Here is a 22,272-nt window from a genome sequence, read left to right on the forward strand (position 1 = left end):
GAAGTATTGAAGTATTTACTGCCACGTGTCGCTACGACTATTTCTTTTAAGGAGAGGTATAGAGTTACTCTGTGCCTTTGTTAGATAAAACGTTCATCCCTTTGACCGCGGCTACGTTCGGCGACTGATTGTCGCCTCGAGCCCAAGCTCATGATCATAAATCTCGAACAATCGGAGCGGCATTTGTTTAATCTAAGTTACAACATTACGGTATTCCCGCGAATCCAAGGAGGGGTTCCGGTGTTCTTTCATCTCCGACATATATATATATAGTATACATATATATATGTATACTATGAATTGAAAAAGCGAACAAAAACGACAAAGAGTCTGTCTCTTGTTTCTTTTAATCGTTTAAAGCAAGAGTCTCTAACCTAGATTCGCAGTTGGATGTAGAATTTCAGAAAGGGAAAGAAAGGAAATGATGTTGTTATCTGTTTTGTGCAATACAAGGGGAACAATTTCATTAAATTTAGAACGAGCTCTGTTTTTTTCCATGACAACTATTTTCTAGCTTTCTTTTTTCCGGGAAAGACAAATCCACTATTCGATTATTGAACTAATCAATTATTCGAATTGGAAACAGTTCTCCGAAACTTTGAAATTAAATCAAAGAGAAATTATAAATGATGGGCGTTTTAAGTAATACAAACGATGTTTCTTACGGATGAGCGATAAGCAATTTTGTTTGGCTTCCAGCATCTCCTTGTAAAACGAACGGATCATTGGAAAACAAATATGAAGATTTAAAGGGAGTTATTCATACGTTTAATTAACAGTACCTTTGAATTTATAATTTTTAACTTTGTGAACGAATTATTCTGGAAAGTAATTAATGACTCTGAATTAACTATGTCGATGTCACGTAAAATAAAAGCAAGGGGCTCGAACGAAAAGAAAAAATTAAGGTAACAAAAAAAAAACAAGAGAATTTATTTCTTGTATTCTGAATTTACACTGACTGCGATTTTGTTCTGAGCTCCAGCCGTGACTTTCCAAGACTGAAGCTCTTACAATTTGACTTTCGGTAACATCTGTTTCTTCTTTGTTTGTCATCCCTCAATATCCCCATTACCCTGTAGGCGTACGTGACCGTTGTCACACTTCTAGGACATTCGGTGGAAGGACCGTTGGGATACAGATGACTCATTAGGCACTTCGGCGATATACATTGTCGCCAAGGCCGCCACATCTCTATCTCCATCATGGGTCCATCGGATTTGAAGTATGCCGGTCGTGACATCGATATGGTCGTTTTAGTTACGAACGAAAGATAGCGCGTATATTCTTTCCCTTTTTATATCAATTTGTATTTTATGCCGTTTCTTGTTAAAATACTTAAAAACTTAATTATATACATATAACTTATATAATGTTAATGTATACAATATGCCTTATATATAGATATACATGGTTTCTTATTTCGTATCTATATACTTACTCAATATTATAGTTTATATTCATAATATAAAAATATCGAACAGATTAAAAACAAATAAGAAAAATCATTAATAAATTCTGAACACCAAGAAAATTAAAATAGAAATACTTTATAATACGAATTAACTTTTTATTCAGAAATGATTTTTTATATTTGATGAATTAATTGATAGGAAAGTTTGTTATCATGTTAATTGTCATTTCAGCGTGTATTGTCCCACAGATTTAGTCACACTAACACGACGCGAAGCGACGTCAGCTTTCTGAATGTAGTACTGTACGTATATTTACAGAAACTGTTTAACCGTTGAGGGACTGTCAGATGTTTGAGTTTGCAAGTACTTTGTCTCCAATTACATACAAGATACCGATATTATGGTATAACGGTATTAATCCTACCTATTACGTTATTATCTCAGCTAATTTTCATGATTTTATCATAGGGTTGTGAAATTCAGTATGTATCAGAATTTTTCACTACATGATTAATGGACGATCGATATACATACGTATCCCATATGGAATTGTCGTAGATGCTTCTAAATGCGGGATTACTTCAGATATATTTCTAAAGATTCCAATTTTTAAATTTAAAGGAAAATGAGACAGATCTGAGAATTGGAAAACGGCTTGTCAAATGTATTTAAAATTTACAATTTTTACTGTGAAGTCTTATGCATTTATGAAAAATTTGAAGATGTAAAAATGCACACACCGCATGCTTATAATATGCGTACTTATAATATGAGTATATGAGATATTTAAAATAGGATACTTGTTATTATGTTTAGTAAATAAAGAAATTTTCTTTTGTCTAGGTTCCATCTTTTTAACATTTTGACTGCCGCGTTGGTCAAATATGACCGGCCACGGTTTCTCCTGTGACGCCACGGTGGTCATTGGTGACCGGAGCGCTTGAACTTCTTACAATTGTAAAAATTGAATGAAAATTAACAGTTAGGGCATTTTGAATATGATCGATAAATAGAAAATACTTTGAAATAAAAAGTGCCCAATTGAACAATTAAACATCTTTATTAGAACACCAATAAAAAGAAATGAGAACAAATCTTGCATCTAACGGGACACTGTGTTTGCATCCATATCTTTGAGGAGTAATCTACGAATATTATTATAAACACACCTTAGAAAATAATCGTAAATGCTACTTTATAATCATATAATTAAAGTTAGAAATGTGAACATTCCTTACTATTATATATAGAATGAACAAATACTGTTTACTAATATCTTCTACACGTTTCAACGATATATTCTGCATGTTTTGCTTACGACGAAATAACGAATGCGAATGGTTTTGTTGAAATAAACGAAGCCTTGTTATAATATGTCGCTATCAACTATTACCCGTGACCACCAATAAGATAAACGGTCCGTTGGGGAACAATGTTGTCTTACATCATCAATTTATTATTATTTTGCCGTTATATGCTTTGTACAATAAAAATACTCCCGTGGCATCTTGTGCGAAACATGTGATTTCGGCGTGGTAGTCAAAGTATTAATTATATTTACAAAAATCTGAATGTTCATAAATATTCGCAGTCTATCGGTGACAAAGAATCCTATTCTTCCTATAGTATCAGAAATGAGCAACGTCAGATACTTTTAGGCTGCTGTGTCTTCAAACTGTATTACATATGTAATATTCTTCGACCATTTTCCCATTTTCTGTCGATCAGATTTGCATTAAATCGTAAATTCGGCTTGATTCCAATGCAGAAATGAATTCCGCAATTGTTAGTATTCATCGAAGATAATCATTCAATGAAATGCCAGACTGCGACTGAATCGTACTTCACGAGCTTCATCGCGTAGGGTTCTGCTCTCTTAATCCTCTTCGAACATCAGTTAAGCGTGAAAGATCCCATAAAAACGCGCATTAAGCGAAGATTAAGCGGTGGAAAAAATCTTCCGCCTCTCGGATTGCCCTCCTATCTTAATCTCGATGGATCTTGTAATTTAAATTCGAATAAACTGTTCGTCCTTTTCTTATCCGCGACGATCGGAGATGCGTTAGCGCGCGTTACACTTTTAGTAATTAATTAAGCGCATTGTATGATTTCTTCGATCATTCTAGATCGTTGCAAGTAATATGGCCGGATCCTTTTATAAAACTTTCAATTTTGTATAACTTTACTGAAAATAGTATTAATAAAAATATAATTCAATAGTTTCTACATATCTTGATTCAGATATAATAAAAATCTTTGATTAGCCATTATTGATAAAATTTTAATGTATTATCATTCATAGTTATGTTTTGATATTTAGATCAAAATATATTTTTCAATGAGTTCTCGTTATTGCATTCCATTTTGTAAGATCTAATGGTGAAATAGAATCTCGCAGATTTGCTTTGATATTTTTTTCATCGCTGGTTTCTTGTATCATCTGTTACGTAAACAAAATTTTCTGTTGTTTTAGTTTTTCGATTTCTGTAGCTTTAACAAAACTGTGTTTAATATTTCTATATTACGATAGCTCGTGACAAACCTTTTCTCCTAAAATATTCCACGTAATAATTGAGGGATTAACATCGCTAATCTTCTGCAGAAATGTAGGTAAATTTGCTTCCAACCAAAGTCGCGTCGTTTCATCTTTATAACCTCGTGCAGATTATCGCCGAAATCCCCGATATCTTCCAGAAAACGGAGTACGATTTAAAAGTATGTTATTTTTAGCTATTTTTATATTTTTTGCTTCGACGAAACATCTGATCGAACGATCCATTTCCTCTTATCATTTACGGGCTATAATCATATAAGACGATCTGCATCTACATGCTGAAACATCGGACAAAATGTGTTCGTGTTACCGATTATTTCTCTTTACGAAAAATGGCATCACCAGCTTCCTGATTCAATATGGATATTACGTGTTTACACGAAGGGTTTCGATCGGTATTTTAAAAGATGAAAGATTGAAGAGCGCAAACACCACGTGAAACACCGTCGATTAAAAAGGAATATACGCTCGATATAGTGCTGCAGATTTTTACGATCTTTCGAATTACATGTTTTTCTCTTTTTGTTATTCCTTTTAAAGTTTTATGTAGCTCTGGTAGAAATACAGAGTTCGTAATATTTTTAAATGTCGTTGTTATTTTACTCAACATTCAAGTTTCTATATTTTTAATTACACATAGTTCTTGTAACTGATGTATCTGTCATTTATTCGGACGTTTAATTCGAATTTCTCATAGCCTATTGTATATTCTTATCAATTAATTGTTTTTTTAATTTTTAAATTAAGAATGTAAAAATTACTATTATTCTTGCTCGCTGCTTTAGAATCATAATATACTCAATTCTTTGTGTCCCTTCAAACGATCGCAGTTGATCGATAATTCGCAAAGATGTGGAACGCAGCAGCGACGAGACAATTGAAAACGCAGCCCCTGTGTGTTTGTTTTGCTTAAAAGCTTGCAATGACACGGCGATAATAAAATACCGAACGATAATTAAACCACTCAAAAACGAACAAGGGAAACGGGCGAAAGAAGCTATGGGCGCCAGTTCAAGCGCAGTGAATTCCTTTTGTTTCAAACTAGACGCCAATGATGCGTGCGCATACGACGGTATAAATCACGTAGCCGGGCAAAAACATTTATTCGGCACACGGTAAATCCACGCAAAATCTTTTTATCGGACTTGCTTTTGTCCGATAGCGGAGATCCCCATACGCGCGTACCGAGCCGCGATTATTCGTGTAATCGCGAGTTCCGCGTGTACGATACCATCATACGCGGCCCATAGTCGTGCTCGTCGCTACGATGATAAATGGGAGAATATCTTGGCTACGTACGATCGATAAACCGGCTACGTTATTCTCTCCTAACTCCCTCCGTATCTGAAGACGAGATTTCTTACGATACAACGTCGTTCATGCGACTCGTATCATACTTATACCACTGTATAAATTCACATATTTACCTTAGAATACTTACAAAGCAACTTAAAACGCAGTTCGTCATGAAGTTACTTAGATTTAGAGTGATTGACGAAAGAATTCGTGCACTCATCGACAGTATCATGATTTGTAAAATTTGGAACAATTCTGAAAATGTATTCACGCTGGTATATGTTTCACAGAGATCAGAAAAATATTTAGGCAAACCATGGTTCGCGATAAGAGATCTTGGTATTCAGTGGAATCATTTTTAAATTTTATCACGCGTTTGACACGATTATTCAGGCTGTATACCAATTTTTTATATAACTGATGTTACTTTGTTTCCTCTAGTAAACTTAGCAACTTACTTTTCATGCTTATTTTAACTACTTTATATTCACATTACTATATAGTGGAATAGTTCATTTTTACTCGACTACTCATTATTTTTAGATAGCATTGTTCCAATAGTAAATATTAAAATAGTCAATTCCTAATCGTAAATAAAATTCAAGAAGCGAATATTTAATGCTATTTTATCAGATTAAGGGATTATAGAAGTTCTGAGTTAAGCGAAAAAGGTAACAATAAAGCACTGTGGCGAGTTAACCAAAACATCCGGTAATGTTCGATAATACCAGGCAATGTACGAGAAACGCTGGAATGCAAAAATTGCAGTATTAACGGAGCATGTTGAAATTCAAAGCGAAAATCGATACGCCAATCCCACGGTGAAATAGCGCGAATCAGATGCCCGTTATTCTTGCACGAATTTGATATCTCAACAGTGACTAGACACATTCTTCTTCTGTTCGCTCGAAGTCATTGAACTGTTGCCTGATAGAAACCTTCGCTGGCCATAGTAAAATTGATGAGTGCTTTCTAAAAAAAGGAACCAGAAAAAAGGGAGCATAAAAGGAGAGATGAAAGAGGGATCTTTCGCTATGAAAACTGAATACGCGATATCGTCTTTGAAAACTGTGTCTGAGCTGTTTGTTTGAAGATTTATCAATGAATTAAAAAAGATGTAACGGTTTGTCTACTCGCTTCAGAAGCATGTGAATTTGAATTACAAGTGTATTTCGCTGAATAGCTCGATTCAAACCTTGTGTTCTTCAAAGTTCAACCCTTTCACTTCCATTTTACGACAAATTCAATTTATTAAATTAAAATTGAAAATCTGTGTATGGGTTAACACGAAGAGGCTGCAGAGGGTAAAACTACATTTTCGCAAATCTTCAAACTATCGTTAAAGTCACACCCTGTCGATCTTGTGCAAATCTTTTGCATCTTAAAGCTTCTGTTTATAAATACAATTGATTAAATTAACATTGAAGATCCATTTAGGGGTTGATAACAAGAAACTAGAGAGAACGAAAGGAAAGTTTCGCAAATCCTCATACTATTATTACAATCACACCCTGTCGACGTCGATCCTCTTATTTTATATCGCTAAAATCCATATACGCAGTAACTGCAATTTTAAACGATTTAATAGTTGGCGCGTGTTTCAGCAAAGTTCACCCCCTCTCGCTCTTCGCTTTGACGACAATTTTCCTCGCACGATAATTATTCGCGCGGCCATTATAAATGCACAGTACCGAGGAAACATTCGCGTGCTAATCACAAAGTAGGTCGAACCGAATCCCCAGGATAGCTGAACGCTCGCTGCTTATATACGACGCGATTTTCTCGCGATATGAATAATTTATCGGCATCGGATATCGGATAATAGTCTCTAAAATTGACACAGCTTGGAAAGCAGCATTTAGCGACTATTTGACGCACCTCAACGTCCCCAGGCTTCTTATCGTTACATCCTGTAACCGCTCTACAGTTACGTCGTACGATGTTGAAAGTTTAAGATGTGACCGAGATTCAGTTGATGAAGCACATACTTAATAATGAATTACAGTGTTGCCGTGTTAATGGTAACGTTCGTCATGAATGTCAGAATCCCCAAGGAATACATGAAATTCTGTAGAATAAGATAACGATATTTATTTTAACCATAAAAGCACATGATTAATCGACTGAAATAATTTTTGTTTACAGAGGCACGAGCCAGAATAAGTGGCCCATCGGATATTTACGTGAAAACCGGCAGTCTTCTCACGCTCACTTGTCTAATGTCTCAAGGACCTCACGATTTAGGCACAGTGGCTTGGTACCGTGGTAGTCAGCCAGTAGTAACATCTCCGCATTCGGAAAACGACGTAAACGGCGAACCTCGCATCGCTGTCGAAACTGAGTGGAGCGATGCCCTCACGTCGAGGTATGTTTTTCTCACTTTTATTAGTAAGTTATTTTGCTATTATAATGGCAATTGCTACTAATATGAAACGAAGAAATATATTTTCTTTTGAAATTATCAATCCTGATATTATCAATTGGTATTCCATGTATATGAAAATCACGCGTAATAGTCCGTTTTTGTCGAATTTCTGAGTTCAGAAAGATAGTTTAATTTCTCTTCTATAATTCTGTATAGTAATGAATATTTGTTGGAGTACAAATTTGATCGAATTTTTAATAAATCAATCTTTATATTGAATTTGAGATAGAAGATGATATAATAAAAGTTCGTTGGATTATTAATCACTATCATGATAAATAGATAAACCGAAAATGCACTTTTTTGCTAGTGGTAGCTGGTATCAAAATCAAAAGGACATGCGTCGCTGACGCCAAAAGCAATCTGTATCCTAGTCCGAACTTAGCAACATTGCTCAGATATTGATCAATAGATTAACTGGTTGAACGCATAACCTAAACATAGATAAGCTTTCAATCTCAAAACTAGAACAAAACAACTATATTCGCTACACTGAACCGAATTTACCTGACCGTACATCTAAATTCACTTATCGAAACTACAGTCATTATTTAACACATTCGTATACGAATCAAGTAAACTAATCACTTGTGCCAACTTTCAAAAGCGAAACAAGTATATTCATCATACGAGACGCAATACCTACCTTCAAATCTATTCCGGTTAACTACGGAGAAGGACAGTACAGCAGAACTCGTTTATCTGAATAGGTCCCTTCCATCTCTTCTTGTTAGTTCGAATAACAGAATATATCTGTTAGGATTTCAATTGCTTCTTCTTTGACAAATAAAATTTATTTTGCGTACAAACAATAATTACATACGTCAATATATTATCCATATTCATTATGAATATATTTATTGTAAGAATAGTTGAATGTATATTATTGAAATTGTGCTCAACCGTAATTCGAATAATAAAGATTAACTATTTTATAAATATTCATTAAAAACTTTGGACTAAAAGTTAGTCACTGAGAAATAATATCCAAATACGAACTCGTTTTCAATAGAACTGAAATTATCGGTAAGCTCATTGAACCCATAAATTACAGTCCTACAGAGTCGGTATACCGAAGCTGATCTGTGGCGTTAGCTTCGACGCCATCCGTCAAAATTATACTCATTGATCAACTCGTAGCCGCCACGTTAGACGTGTAAATATCTGGGTGACAATTCGACGCAGGGAATCTGGCTTGGCCGAAATAGGAAGAACGCGTCGCACGCAATGTCAGCCACTAGACAATTAATTTCTGCTTCTTGAGGCTGTGGCTCTGGTGGAGGTCGGCTGCAGGGTGATCCTCGTCGTAAATTCATCGACGTGAAACGCCAGCCTGACAATCGTCAATCACGTCCAAAAACAGACGCAGCCTGACTGCAATATTCCCGCGACACACAAGCGCCAGAGCTTACAAGGGTTGGCTAGAAATGCAGAGCATGCCCGATGCGTCTTCACGGTGCACAGGCTGCCTGACAAAGGACTACCCTGTTTCCTCTATCATCTGAGGACCGACTGGATATCATACCACGTGCTGAGACACGTTGTACTCCTAAGACGTAATACAGACAAACAGAGGAAAGGTTATGGTCCCGGATAAAAGAGTTTCTGACTCTCGTATTCGGCGGATTCTCTTTGGCAAGAGAAGATGTTCGTGCGCATCGTTTGGATTAACGCACCAGTTGAGAGCGGTCTTCCTATTTTTCTTTACAAAATCGCAGACGAAATCTGTATCTTCTAAATTTGTATCTACGATACATTATTTGTCTATTATTAGATAGATAGAAATAATCTTATGCAATAAAGTATAGCGGTCAGTACTACACAACTTTCCTTTATATTTTATTCTTTTTATTATTTCTATTTATTGATTATTATATAATTTAAAACTCATATCTAGTCCTTGATATGTTCGATCAAACCATCCAATATACTTTCTCGAAAGCTCTTTCTTTCTCCCTCCTCCTCTTTTTTTATTCTCTCTATTTCCCTATCTTTTTCACTCGATGCAGACATTTCCAGGCGACATTCCTAGGAGACATCCAGACATGTCTACCCAAACCCGTGGATGGCCCTACACTCTTCATTCACACCATGACCTCAGGCATTCTCATATCTGTAACACTCTGAACTACATATATCCTTATTCCCTTCTATTGCTCTGGTTTCAAACACGTTTCACTCGCTTAATAAAAATTCTATCATTCCTATGATAGTAACAATGACAAAAAGCGAATAACGTTATTGTCCATAAAATGCAAACGCAAACAGAAACAGAAGTCCAACATTAATACGTATCTTGCCGTGTAATTCTTCTCCATTACTCGAGGGAGTTTATCAAGACTAGATACAGTTTGGTCCCTTAAGCATTAAAATAATTATTTCTTAAGGCCTCTTCGGTTGCAGCAACTACAACTGGGACGCTGTTAGGCAACTCTTAAACGGCCGTTATTAGCCTCAAGGGTGCGATACGTTATTATACTACACGTTGAAACTGAGTAGTAAAATGCAGCAAGTAAATGATTAATCGATAATCTATTGGAAGCAAGCTGCCAAAATTTCTTTACAAGTTCTATCGTCCTATAATCTGACTACCGCACTGTGCATTTAACATGGAATTATTTGCTGTTGTTCGAAAGGCTATTCGAATTGCATTCGAGCGTTTCATGTCTGTGAAAGAAAGAGATAAAGCTGTTTTTATTGAAAAATTTGGCATTTTAAATTCTCTTTTCATTTGTCTCTTTCTAATTCTCTCTGGTACCCAACAAAGAACAGTATTTGTCCGAACGTTTCGTTGTTTGATAGAAATTTATAACAAAAACGCGACGAATCATTTAAACAATCTAATGCAATAAACGTTGTTAACACTTCAAATTTCGCGACGGAACCATAATTTTTCAATCGTATTAGTTAGAAGGAGGTACGAAAATACACAGCGATAATTATAAATATGAAGTAAGAAAATTTCTTGCAAGTAAACCTCGATGAGAAATTATATTTTAAAAAAAAAAGTCGAGTACAATCTAATGACTACCAGCGGCGGAAACACGCTGTTCGAATTAATCAAATGTACTATCGTTCACAAGTCATAAACATCTAGCCAACCGAAGTTTATCATTTAGAAGCAGGAAGTACTTGTATTTGATTCACGATTTATTTCTAACTTGATGGAAAAATACTCAGTGGATTTTAACAGTAATTACGGTAGTTCGTATAGCAATGAATTACTATGAAGTAATTAAATTTTCAGTTGATGAATGGCCCGTGAAATTGAATCATGAAACGCATGTGTTTTTCATACTAGAGAGGTAGGAAGTGGACACAGGGAGGAGGATTAATCGTACCGCAAGCGCTATTTATCGTCGATTAATAGCCGCTAGATCATCGATGCTTCATTGTTAATTTCGTCATCAATTATTTCATATACATATAACCCAGCACCGGAACCGCGTATCGATGACCACTCACGAAATTAAAGCCATTTCTATCATTCATATGCAATTGCTCGGTCAAATTTATGCGTCTGACATGTTTTTGTGTATTGGAGCGATAATTACATCGGACGCGAATGACAGTCAAATTACGCGATTGATCGTTTGCTTGATTTGGGAGTAGACATGAGTGGTTTGAGAAGAGATAATGCAAGATATTTCGTGTTATTTTTACAATTACGGTGGCTGCAAATGCTGTTTGTACATACCCTTAATTTTCGATTAAGCATTCTTTTTACCAGAGTCCACGTTTTATTCCCGTGTTATCAGATTTCTGTGATCATATGAAAATACTACTGCAACGTAATCATTTCTAATTATATTATTACAGAAACTTTTTTCAAACATTTATTTCACTCACACGCAATAAAAGTACGTATCAAGCTGTACACAATAAATATAATATATTAAGGAAAAGGAAGCAATTTCTAGTAAATAATTTTACAGGATACATATATTAGTTACAATGTATTAATTCTTAATCGTAAACGTCAGATAAGACTAATAAGGTTACAAGTTGCGCTTAATGAATAATAGAGAGCAATATTTTGCTTGAGACGAATGTTGGTTTTTCATTCTATTACAGATTGAGGATCATCCATGCAAAACCAAGCGACTCTGGGAACTACAGTTGCGTGCCCACTGTGGCAGAGAGGGCCAGCGTCAACGTGCACGTTATTAATGGTGAGTTTCGTATATAAATTGCTTAACATATTGCTCTTAATACGGTAAATTTTATTCACTGACGTGATTATATATGGATTATATATCGATCACAATTGTACCGTGTAACATTCTAACAAAGCTCACCCATGATTCTACAGTAGGTTATCATTGTATGTAAAGCTATCGTTTTAATATACTTATTTCACTCCAAATGCAAAAGAACCTGTTGAATAAAATTTTTGAGCAGAACGTGTAAATAGTAGTATTGTAAATAGTAATTTTGGAAATACTGTTATATGTGAAGTGGTGTTAGATGTAAGGTGCCCAAGAAATACTCTCGATGTTCAACAATATAATTTATTTAACAATCAACGATCAACAGTCAACAATCTTCGCTTTTCGACTATGTTTGCTTTGCTGTTACACTTGACCCTTCGCACTTCGCTGTTCAAAACCGAATGAATCTTTGGACAGATTCTTTTCTTTTGTTGTTGCTCGATATCCCCACTATGCACGCGTTCGTTAAACGTCCGAACCCTTGGCGCGTACGCGTTCTTCCGAATATTCGACGGAAGGACCGTAGGGATATCGATGGCACATTAGGCATGCCGGCCTTATGCTTTGATGACATTATGTTATGCCGCCACAGATGTTATAGAACAAAAACATACATGTGTTATACATATTTGAATTTTATTATTTTTTATTCCAAGTTGTGTATATATATACATAAACTTTATATACAATAAATATTTCAGAGTTTAGCCAGAATAAGCGTGTTGAGTGCCGCTTTATTTTTACGATACGGAACACGTAGTATCCATCCATGAAGTTCGAGGAATTCCAAAGAAAATGTGCTGCAGAAAGTCCATAATAACTATATTATAAGCATATTTCATGTTTCTTTCTATCCCGTTTCAAGCATCCATCGAAAATGCCCATACGATTCCCGAAGAATCCATGGAACGAAAAGACGCTGTTCTTCGACAACCTTTTTACTGCTTCTCAAGGTTTTTAGTAGCCTATAAAGGCCGACGGACCGTTTTCCGAAGCGATCTTCTGAAATTTGAACGTCTCATTTATGAGCCGCGTAAGAACGAACGCAGGCAGTGGGAAACGAAGGAAGAAAAGTTCAATTTCGTCTAGTTACGAGAGTTTCAAATTTTTTGGTAGCTTCAGGTGGGTCGTTCGCACTATCTGGAAAAATCGAGGAATACTGAAAATGAAACGTTTTACGAGAAGATGGTGAGATAAGCTATCTAGAAAACTGTAAGGGACAAAAATTGCCAGAAGAAAGATATAACAGCCTTTCATGTTGTGCAAGGCGAAAAAAATGAAAGCGTTGAAAATTTATTATTAAAAGATTCTTCGAAATTCTATCAAAATTCTCGTCTACTTTCCAATAACACGGCGAAGGAATTCACTAAGTACAGAAAGCAAAACCGTAAATACAGAATTACGAAACATGGTCAGCATTTCACGAAAGTTGAAAAAATGGATAAAAAATGCAGGCAGAAAATTCGAACGTAACGAAGTTCTCGGATGGTTATGGATCCAATAATCATCGGTAGAACGTGCTGCGAGTTAATTAACCCGACAGCTCGTTAATTTCGCGTTGTTCCAACAGGGGGAAACCTTTTAATTACAAACAGCCCGCGAAATTCGAGACGACGACTGATCGATCGATATCAACGATCGATAAACGTGATCGGCTCGTTGACTGTTGTACGTCGCGCCTCCATCACTTGAATCGGTGTCGCCTCGTTTCATCGTTGAACGCTCGAAACGTCCACGGATTCCTGTCGAAAATGTAGCAAACGAGCTCGAGTTTCCACGAAACTTTCCGCCAATGCGAGATTGTTATTTCGATGAATATGCCGGTTATTACGGAATGGCGAACAATTGGCCGTGGTTTGATTATGCGATATGCCCGAACGGGATCAGTTTCGATTTTCGTCAATCCATGTCCTATGACGCTGTGTTTGATGTTGCGCACCGATTACCGATATTATCACCTTGGTACTTGGTTTCGATGTATGTAATTGTTGATCGTAACATAGGAGAAACGTTGTGACGCGACCATTTTTTTAATTCCGGTCGTTTTTGCAATCGGTTCCATTCCATTAATCTACCTCAAAATAAATAAATGCTATCCATATGCAGTAGCTACAATAAATATTTATGTATCATTGTATTTACGATAGCATTTACATGTTTCTGCTTAATTGAATCTGATATTAAATTTCATATTACTTGCTAGTATTAGGTTGTCCGAAAAATTTCTTTCGTTTCATAAGATGATAATAAATGAATAACAATTTCTGTTTTATATTATTTGATTGAATTAGGTATGATCTATTTGGTACTATTCCTATTATTATGTTCGCGCATAATTCAATAAACTAATATAAAACAAAAAACATTGTGCGTCTATTATTTCCTTATAAAGCGAAAGAAACTTTTCGGACAACCTAATATTTTCACATGGCTATAAAAATTTGATACCATGAAAATGAGACACATAGAGTCTGATATGAATATGCTTGATTGGAAAATACTTGATGGGCTATAGTCGAATACTTCTTTGTAAATTAATCGAAAATCTCACAAGTAGAAATTCTTTCTAAAATTTCCATCCACTTAAATTTCATTGTACAGTACGCATCACGTACGGATTATCGGATAATATGGTATTTGGAAATCACGCTGAAGTCCTATTAATTTGTCAACGAGAAAGGAACTGTCACTGGAGCAAAGTTGCAAACATATCGGAAAGCTTGTCATTTGTCGTTTCAGCGCGAAATTATAGGCAGATCCATTAACTTTCGCAAATGAGCCCTTTGACAATGGTTAATAACATATTATTAATTGAACAAACTGATCGTAGAATTATGAAACTGTCTTGGTTGCCTTTGCCCGTTGCGCGCCAACACATTTGTGTATCCTGTTAACGTGTACCTCTCGAGTCTCGGGACAACACACGGTACAAACTGCATTCATATCGTCTCGTGTATACATTTTACCGCGTGCTAGTTGAACGTCGACGATAAGCGAGTGTTTAACTACGTGCACAAGTACGAATACGCGAAATGTTAACGCCCGAAACTTTGCCGGAAACGAGTTAGGTGGAAGAAAAATGTTGTTGCTCCATTCCTCGGTGAAAATGTCGGGGAAACGCGTAGAAATGATCTTGATACTCCTACTATGTAGAATCTAGAGTTTAATAGATACTATTACGTGAAAAAAATACTATGTATTAGTTTGTCCGAAAAGTTTCTTTCGTTTCATAAGGTGATAGTAGATGAACAACAATTTCTGTTTTATATTATTTTATTAAGTCAGGTATGATCCATTTCGTTATATTTCTATTATTATGTTTGTGCATAATTCAATAAACTAATATAAAACAAAAAACATTTTCCGTCTATTATTTCCTTATAAAACGAAAGATACTTTTCGGACAACCTAATATTTATTTTCGATATTAAATAATGGAGATGCGTGCAAATGTGTCGGAATTATTAAGGAAACAGTGGAATCACATAAAATCGAGAAAGCTATGAGTAACGAAGAAGATCAGATTACAAATTGGAGTTCAGCGTGGAAAAATACGTAAGGACTTTGTTTCCATTTTTTGCTAATCACATTTATTAATGTGAAATAATTACGTACAGAAGAATATTTGTGTAATGTATCGTTTAATATTCTACATGAAGCTTAGTACCAATTTAGATAATATTTTTTCTCCGATCGATTTTAATACACTTTATGTCATGCGTCTTTTGCGTAAACGGCTATGCAAATTGGAATTAACGTCGGGAACCACATGGAAATTAGACTACGGGACTAATGGGATTTAGCCTTCCGGGAAACCGGATTCTACATGATTCGTTGTGAATCTCAGCGAAGATTAGGGCATCGATTTTAACGCAATATCTGTGTTAGACTTTACCGGCATTGATTAAGGAGATATTACCGCTATAAATCTCCGAGTTATAGAATACATTAAGCTAAATTAAATTACACGGTACTTTTATTTATCGATGTGGAACATTCATGTCTGCGTTGCAAATGAACAAAAGCAATATTTGTCTCAGATTACACCTTATATGTAATATTTGGAAACAAATTGATATGTATATATATAATGCAAATATATATATAATGAACGAAAGTTGTTGACTAATCGCTTGAAAAATTTTAAAATTGTAAAAAATTATAATATAACTCCATGTATTTTATTTTATTTATTTTATTAACTTTAATAAATAACTCGCGTAAAATTTAAAACTTAATTAGGAAAAAGGTTGACTTTATCGTAAAAAATACGGAAATATCTTCAGTAAAAACAGAAATAGCCAATAAATAAAATGCTACTCTCAAAATTGCAATTTTGCTGAAAAGGGGACGAGATAATGGTCAAAAGGCAGTTATAGTAATAACCACTTAGTTAATGGAAAATTCTTCAGGAAATATAAAGCCATTAATGAAATCATAAAACATAGTTTTGAAACATAAAAGTGTACTTCCGTAAAATTTACGTCAAATGATTCCAATCTTTGTTTTCCAACATTTCAGTGAAAAACCTTCAAATCATTTTTTGTTTGAATTACTTTAATGAAATATTTTCAAATGATATCTTAATCTATATACTTTTTATCTGCGTTTCAATAGAATTCATCAATCTTGAAGTTCAACATCAAAATATGAATTATTTGAATGGCACAAATTTTTATAACGAATTATAAGAATAATTTTAAGAATAAAATTAAAAGAATAATTTAATAAATTTTAAAATAATTTTAATAATTAACGAATTATAAGAATAATTTTATAAGAATTGCTTATAATTATGGTATCGTTCTAGATTCGAAATAGTTATATTTATTTTTTACTTCCTGCAAATTTACACTGTAGTTGACTGTACCGATAACTTCACCATGTATAATACACCAGTTCTCATCGGGTTATTTAAAGTTAAGCTGCACGAGGCACGGTTGGTGCGTAAATTAAGTTTGTCGCATAGAATTAAATGTAGACGCATAATAGTATGCTTTGGCTATGCAAAGTATTCGTACACCAACCAATTTGGTCAGAAAGTTTGCAAAGCATTGTTTATTTGAAGCATTTTAATAGGAAGGAATTAATATGAAATGGCAAACTAGAAACTTCGAATTAGAAATTTTAAGGTTTTCTTAAATTAACAAATCTTATTTCCTAATTGCTGTAGCTATTAATACTACATAAACGATATGATATCATTTGCTAGTACTTTCATATAACTACGAAAGTTTACCGCTATAAAAATAAAATGTGAAATCTGATAAAAGAACGCTTCATAAAATAAACAGAAAATGTACAAATACTTTCTGTATATCCACTGTGGATACCAAATATAAGCAAACCGTACAAAAAATTCTACTTTCTGCGAAGACCAAATGACGAATACAATTCCGTCAATTACGCTCATTCTTTTCGATTTTCGTTATTCGTATCTTCTGCTTATTTAACAAAGAAAGGCACGAACATGGTAAAAAAAGTTGCACGATAAAGGCGTATATAGGAAGGGACATTTCGTGACATGTTTTCTTTGTACATTTTCCTCTATGGTTTTGCAAGCCTCGACGCCATTGATTGGACGTTGCCAGGGAGGTTTGACGAGCTCTTTGACATTACTGCGATCTCGTGGTCCCATACGATCAACTGTATTTGACAGATTAATTAGACTACAAGTATTTTAGAATGACATAGTGTAGGATGTTGAGATCAGAAAAAAAAGGTCACAAGAAATTCTTCCTTTTCTCCCTCTATTTCGTCTTTATGCCATACCATTTTATAGTTCTCATTTGACCTATTTTGCTCGGTTTCAAGATAAACCGTAAGATTGGTTTGTTTTTAAGCGATGATCGACCGAGAGCAGTTCACCATGAATAGCTGATGGATCCGTGATTGAAGGCTGCCACGATACGTTCCCTCGATTGCAGTTTCTTTTGCTCGTTTTTTTTTTGGTGTTCGGACTGCAGTGTTCTGTGAAACCTTCACGAAGGTTGATTAGAAAGGTATTTTGTGTCGTCGAAGCTTTTCATTGACGTTTATTAATAAAATTCCTATAAAAAACGAGACGATTGTCAGATATTTTTGCTTTGTACTTTACCATACTTGGTAAAAAAAAGTGTTGAATCGGAAAAGTTTTCCCGGACAAGTAGTTGATAATCGTTTGATCTAAAAGTATAATGCATCGCAATGGAAAATCTGTGCAATGTGTTCACCCGACACAAGCGGTGTTTACAAAGCAAGTTTTTATGAACGATGGGATTTCGTGTTTTTATTAATTTAGTCCAGTGAAATTTTTCTCCTTTGAATCCAGTAGTCCTTGTAAGATAGTTACACCATAAGCGCTTTATGATCGTCACAGTAAATGAAGCTTGCCAAATTTTTCTATAAAGGGAATTACACTCGTTTAGAAATCGTAAAGCCACAGAAAGAAGAAAATATCGAGGCAATCACAGTCACGGAGTCGTTTCAAAGTTCTTATCAAGTCATCCTGACGAAGCTATTAGAAAGCAAAGGCGAACACGAAATTTAAGATCGCGTAAGTTTATCATCAATTGAGCAGCCAATCGAGCCGAAGGAAAATTATCGAGGCAGCAGCTTCACGAGCTAGCTACCTGATGAGTGAGTGGAAAACGAGGGCGGAGGTGAGGACGTGAACCGTCTGAAGGGTAACGAGATTAGCAGCGATCGCGAAGGCTGCAACCTTGCAAGTCACTCAGATATCCGGCTGGTAACCTTTAACCCCTCGGATGGGCCGCATATTGGCATAGCGTTCCCTGCTATCAGCTACAACCACTTCCTTATGCCTTACCGCCCTCCTCTTCGCTCTTGCAAGCCACTTCCGGCGACGTTAGAGCTGATTCCGTGAGCATCCCCCTACTTACTTCACACATGGGAATGAACGTGATTAAAGCTGTCGAGGATGATCTTGAACTTGATTTGGTCTTTGGCGCGTGAACTAGTATCGCGAGCTCCATGAAAATTTCTGTAATTAAAAAAACCTATAATCTTGAGTTTTATATCTCTGGAAAGATTTTAAGTTTTACAAGCTATTTCCGCTTTCATATTAATGATACTAATTAAATGATATTTATCAAACGATATTGATCGAAGATTTTACTCCAAGTTCCTAGGTTATTGAGATGTAATAGATTTTTTAAATTACTAGCTTTCACTTCGTCCGCGTGGACTATTAGTATTCTTTTTTATACAATTTTTAAGGAGAAAACAATTACGATTTGCAGACAAAACCAATTTTTGGGCAGATGGATTTTTATGAATGAGATACTTGCATATTTTTATAACAACAGTTTCAGAGGTTACTCTTCATAGTAAAAAATATTAAATTACGAAAAGGTTCGATTTCAGAACAAACATGACGTAAACAATAATCATCGTTGCTTGTCTCTACGAAACATGGAAGCGCGTACATCCAGTGATGCCAGGCTATTTCGCAGCTTGCACAAAAGGGATCAAAATGAAACAGCCTATTTTTTCCTGCGCTATAAGCTGTAGATATAACAGAAAAAACCCATCAAAATTCGTTCAGTAGTTTTTACGTGATGCGAGTATAAACAGACGAACAAACAGAGAGGCAAAAAATCCAAAAGTTAGTTTTTGCAATCCATAGCTTATGGTCTGTACCTCAATGACTGTCGTATTTTCTTCTTTTTCTGTTCAATGTATAGACACAACTCTTTTACTCCATTATATGTATAAATAAATAAATTTAGCACAAACAATCTTCTTTTATTTTTAGAAAATATATTTCTAAATAGTTCTGAATTTCATGATTTATTTTCGATTTCTCGAACAAATTTGTTGAAATATTATTCGACGGTAGTCTGAGAAACGACTTTTTTTCAAGAATAATCTCAAAAAAGGATTTTGGTAATCATCTGTTATTCCCAAAAATTCAAAATCGTATGAAAAGTCGTCATTTTTATACAATTGAAGTCTGTGATTGACTGTATGTTGTATAGGATAAAGAGCGGGTTATTTCAAGAAATAGAAGAGATATGTCCAAAATTATATTGTTACTTATCATGCAGTTTCATGCACATTTCTACAAATCAAAACGATCATTAAAAAAGGAATACTTATTGAACAATAACCTTATTTATTACTTTTCACTAAAAAATCGTTTAAAAAAGATACTTTTATAAATATAATTTTATTTACTACTTTTCGGATAGATCGACGAAAAAATTAAAAAAAAAGGACAAACATCGTATCATAGAAACAAGGACTAAACGCTTGTTCTACCAAACCGAAATGAAGATTTTATTTGTCTACCTTTTCGATCCTGTCTATCAAAGGTAGTAACAAGAAGCAGAAACAAATGGAATAATAAATGTAAATATATTCAGCGGATATTATGCGCGATTCAGGTGCGTTTGTAAAGGATGCACACTGACGTTGGATACGATTTTCCAGCGCGTATTTCTATGATAATCGAACACAGCACAGTCGAAGGTATTTCTCGAAAGCCTCGAAAATACTTGGTAATTCGATACGTTGCGTATGTATGGAACTTGCGAGTATCCAGTGTCTACTACGATGCATTCCGATGCTTGAAACATGCTGAAGCTCTTGCATTTATGGAAACTAGCAACGTAACTTTAGATAGTACCTCAGTATTGAAACTGTGCTGTCCGTTACGCAGAAAAGAAGAACCAATGGTGTTAATGGAAAGATAATGAAGAGGAAAATTATTGGAACAAGCGATAAGCAGGACGAAAATTTTAACAATTTTGAATAGAGTTTAAAGTTGAAAGTATCGCTGTTCTGGAATTTTTGACACGGTACTGCAAAATGCTGAAACTCTAAAAGATTATTTTATATGTCACTTTGATTTTTATACGTAGTTTTTATTTCTGTAGATTTTGTTGATTATTACCTTAACTGAATTGTAATGTTTGAACGTCGTGTAACAAATATAAAAATCTTGCTCTAAGTTTACAAACTCGTAGCTATCTACATTATGTTACTCTGTGCTGCCAATATTCTACTCATTAAAGGTACAACTTGTTACTCGAATAGTATTTTTTGAAAAGCTTTTAATAACTAAACGAACTTTTGTTCCCCGTCTGGTTATTCTGTATTATAATTTATTTTATATTATATTACATTTAATATAGTTTGCAATATGTTAATACGTGATTAAACTATAACTAATTATGGAAATGAAATATGACGTGGGGATAGAATTTAGAAGCTGGAAAATCAGTAATGGAAAATTAACATATTAAATTTCATTTAATTAATATTAGAACAACAAACAGCAACGTTGCTGGAAATTTGTATAAAGGGCACTGACCCTTTTATCAACGAGTGGAAATGAAAAAAATAAAATTTGAACTCAAAAACGGAAAGTTTTATTTTTCTAATTTTTTTGGAAATTTTGATATCGAGTTGTTCTAACAGAGGAAGTTCGGCAGCTCGAAAATACAAAAATATTCGTAACTTCGCACAAGTGTAGTTTATGTAACGCTAATAGCAGAACAATTCCTTTTTCCAGCTGAAAAGCGATCGTAAGAGTGAAAATACCACCACAAAGAAATCTTAACTTTTCATATCGCATCACATTGTTATTAGCATCACGCGAACTACATTTATGCAAAATTCCAAATTTTTCCACATTTTTGCAGTTTACCAAACTTCCCTCGTAACTAAATTCTAAATGGTTAATCTTTTAGATTCAATAGATTGATAAACGGTCTGCCTCAGTTATTATTCTGCTTGCAATAAAAAGAAAAATTATTCTACATTTTAATTAAGTAATTTAATAATCTGTAATTGAATCTTTTGCAAGAAGTGTCTATTCCCTCTCCTTCCAATCTACATTTTTCGTAATGAAATCTTGAATTTCATTGCACTGTTCCACATGACATTATCAGAAAATTTCAATAACTCGTCCTCCTCGCATAAATCCAGGCCGATTCGTTCGAAGAATACTAAAATAGCGGCAGTACTCGAAAGTTTCTCGCTGTACGTTTGACATTACAACCAGCTGGACGGTGTGTAAAACAGGATGCATGGAAGGTATTTTATTGCACGGCAGTAAAATGCAACAGATTACCGTCACGAAGTGACCTATCGAACACGACACACGTTCAACGCTGACATGACGATTCCGTATCCATCAACGTTCTCAACCTACACCAGAACTCTGATTCGAATGCCAACTGTGTTCCTCATCTGTCGAAGTCTTGAAATATCGAACATTTCACAAAAATATAATATTGAATGTAACATAGTATATAATATAAATAAATATTATCAGAATGGATCGGACACTATCGAAATAGACTTTCATTCAAGCGATTATTTAAACGAATTCTTTATTTTATTTCTTATTTGCTTTGTTACTTT

General features: G+C 34.7%; 1 protein-coding gene and 1 long non-coding RNA gene across 2 annotated transcripts in view; one reads left to right on the forward strand and one right to left on the reverse strand.

The window, feature by feature from the left end:
• LOC100646390 (zwei Ig domain protein zig-8) overlaps positions 1-22,272 on the forward strand; it is a 460,535-nt gene that overhangs the window by 410,670 nt on the left and 27,593 nt on the right. Inside the window, exons 5-6 of the mRNA XM_012316538.3 lie at positions 7,411-7,630; positions 11,765-11,862. Coding sequence (XP_012171928.1) covers positions 7,411-7,630; positions 11,765-11,862 — 318 coding nt within the window. The remainder of the gene's footprint in view (positions 1-7,410; positions 7,631-11,764; positions 11,863-22,272) is intronic.
• The window catches only part of LOC125386327, a 71,481-nt gene continuing 64,471 nt past the window's right edge, over positions 15,263-22,272 (reverse strand). Inside the window, exon 3 of the long non-coding RNA XR_007226374.1 lies at positions 15,263-18,883. This is a non-coding gene — a long non-coding RNA (uncharacterized LOC125386327). The remainder of the gene's footprint in view (positions 18,884-22,272) is intronic.

Source organism: Bombus terrestris, chromosome 14 (genome assembly GCF_910591885.1).
Source record: "Bombus terrestris chromosome 14, iyBomTerr1.2, whole genome shotgun sequence".
Taxonomy (NCBI): domain Eukaryota; kingdom Metazoa; phylum Arthropoda; class Insecta; order Hymenoptera; family Apidae; genus Bombus; species Bombus terrestris.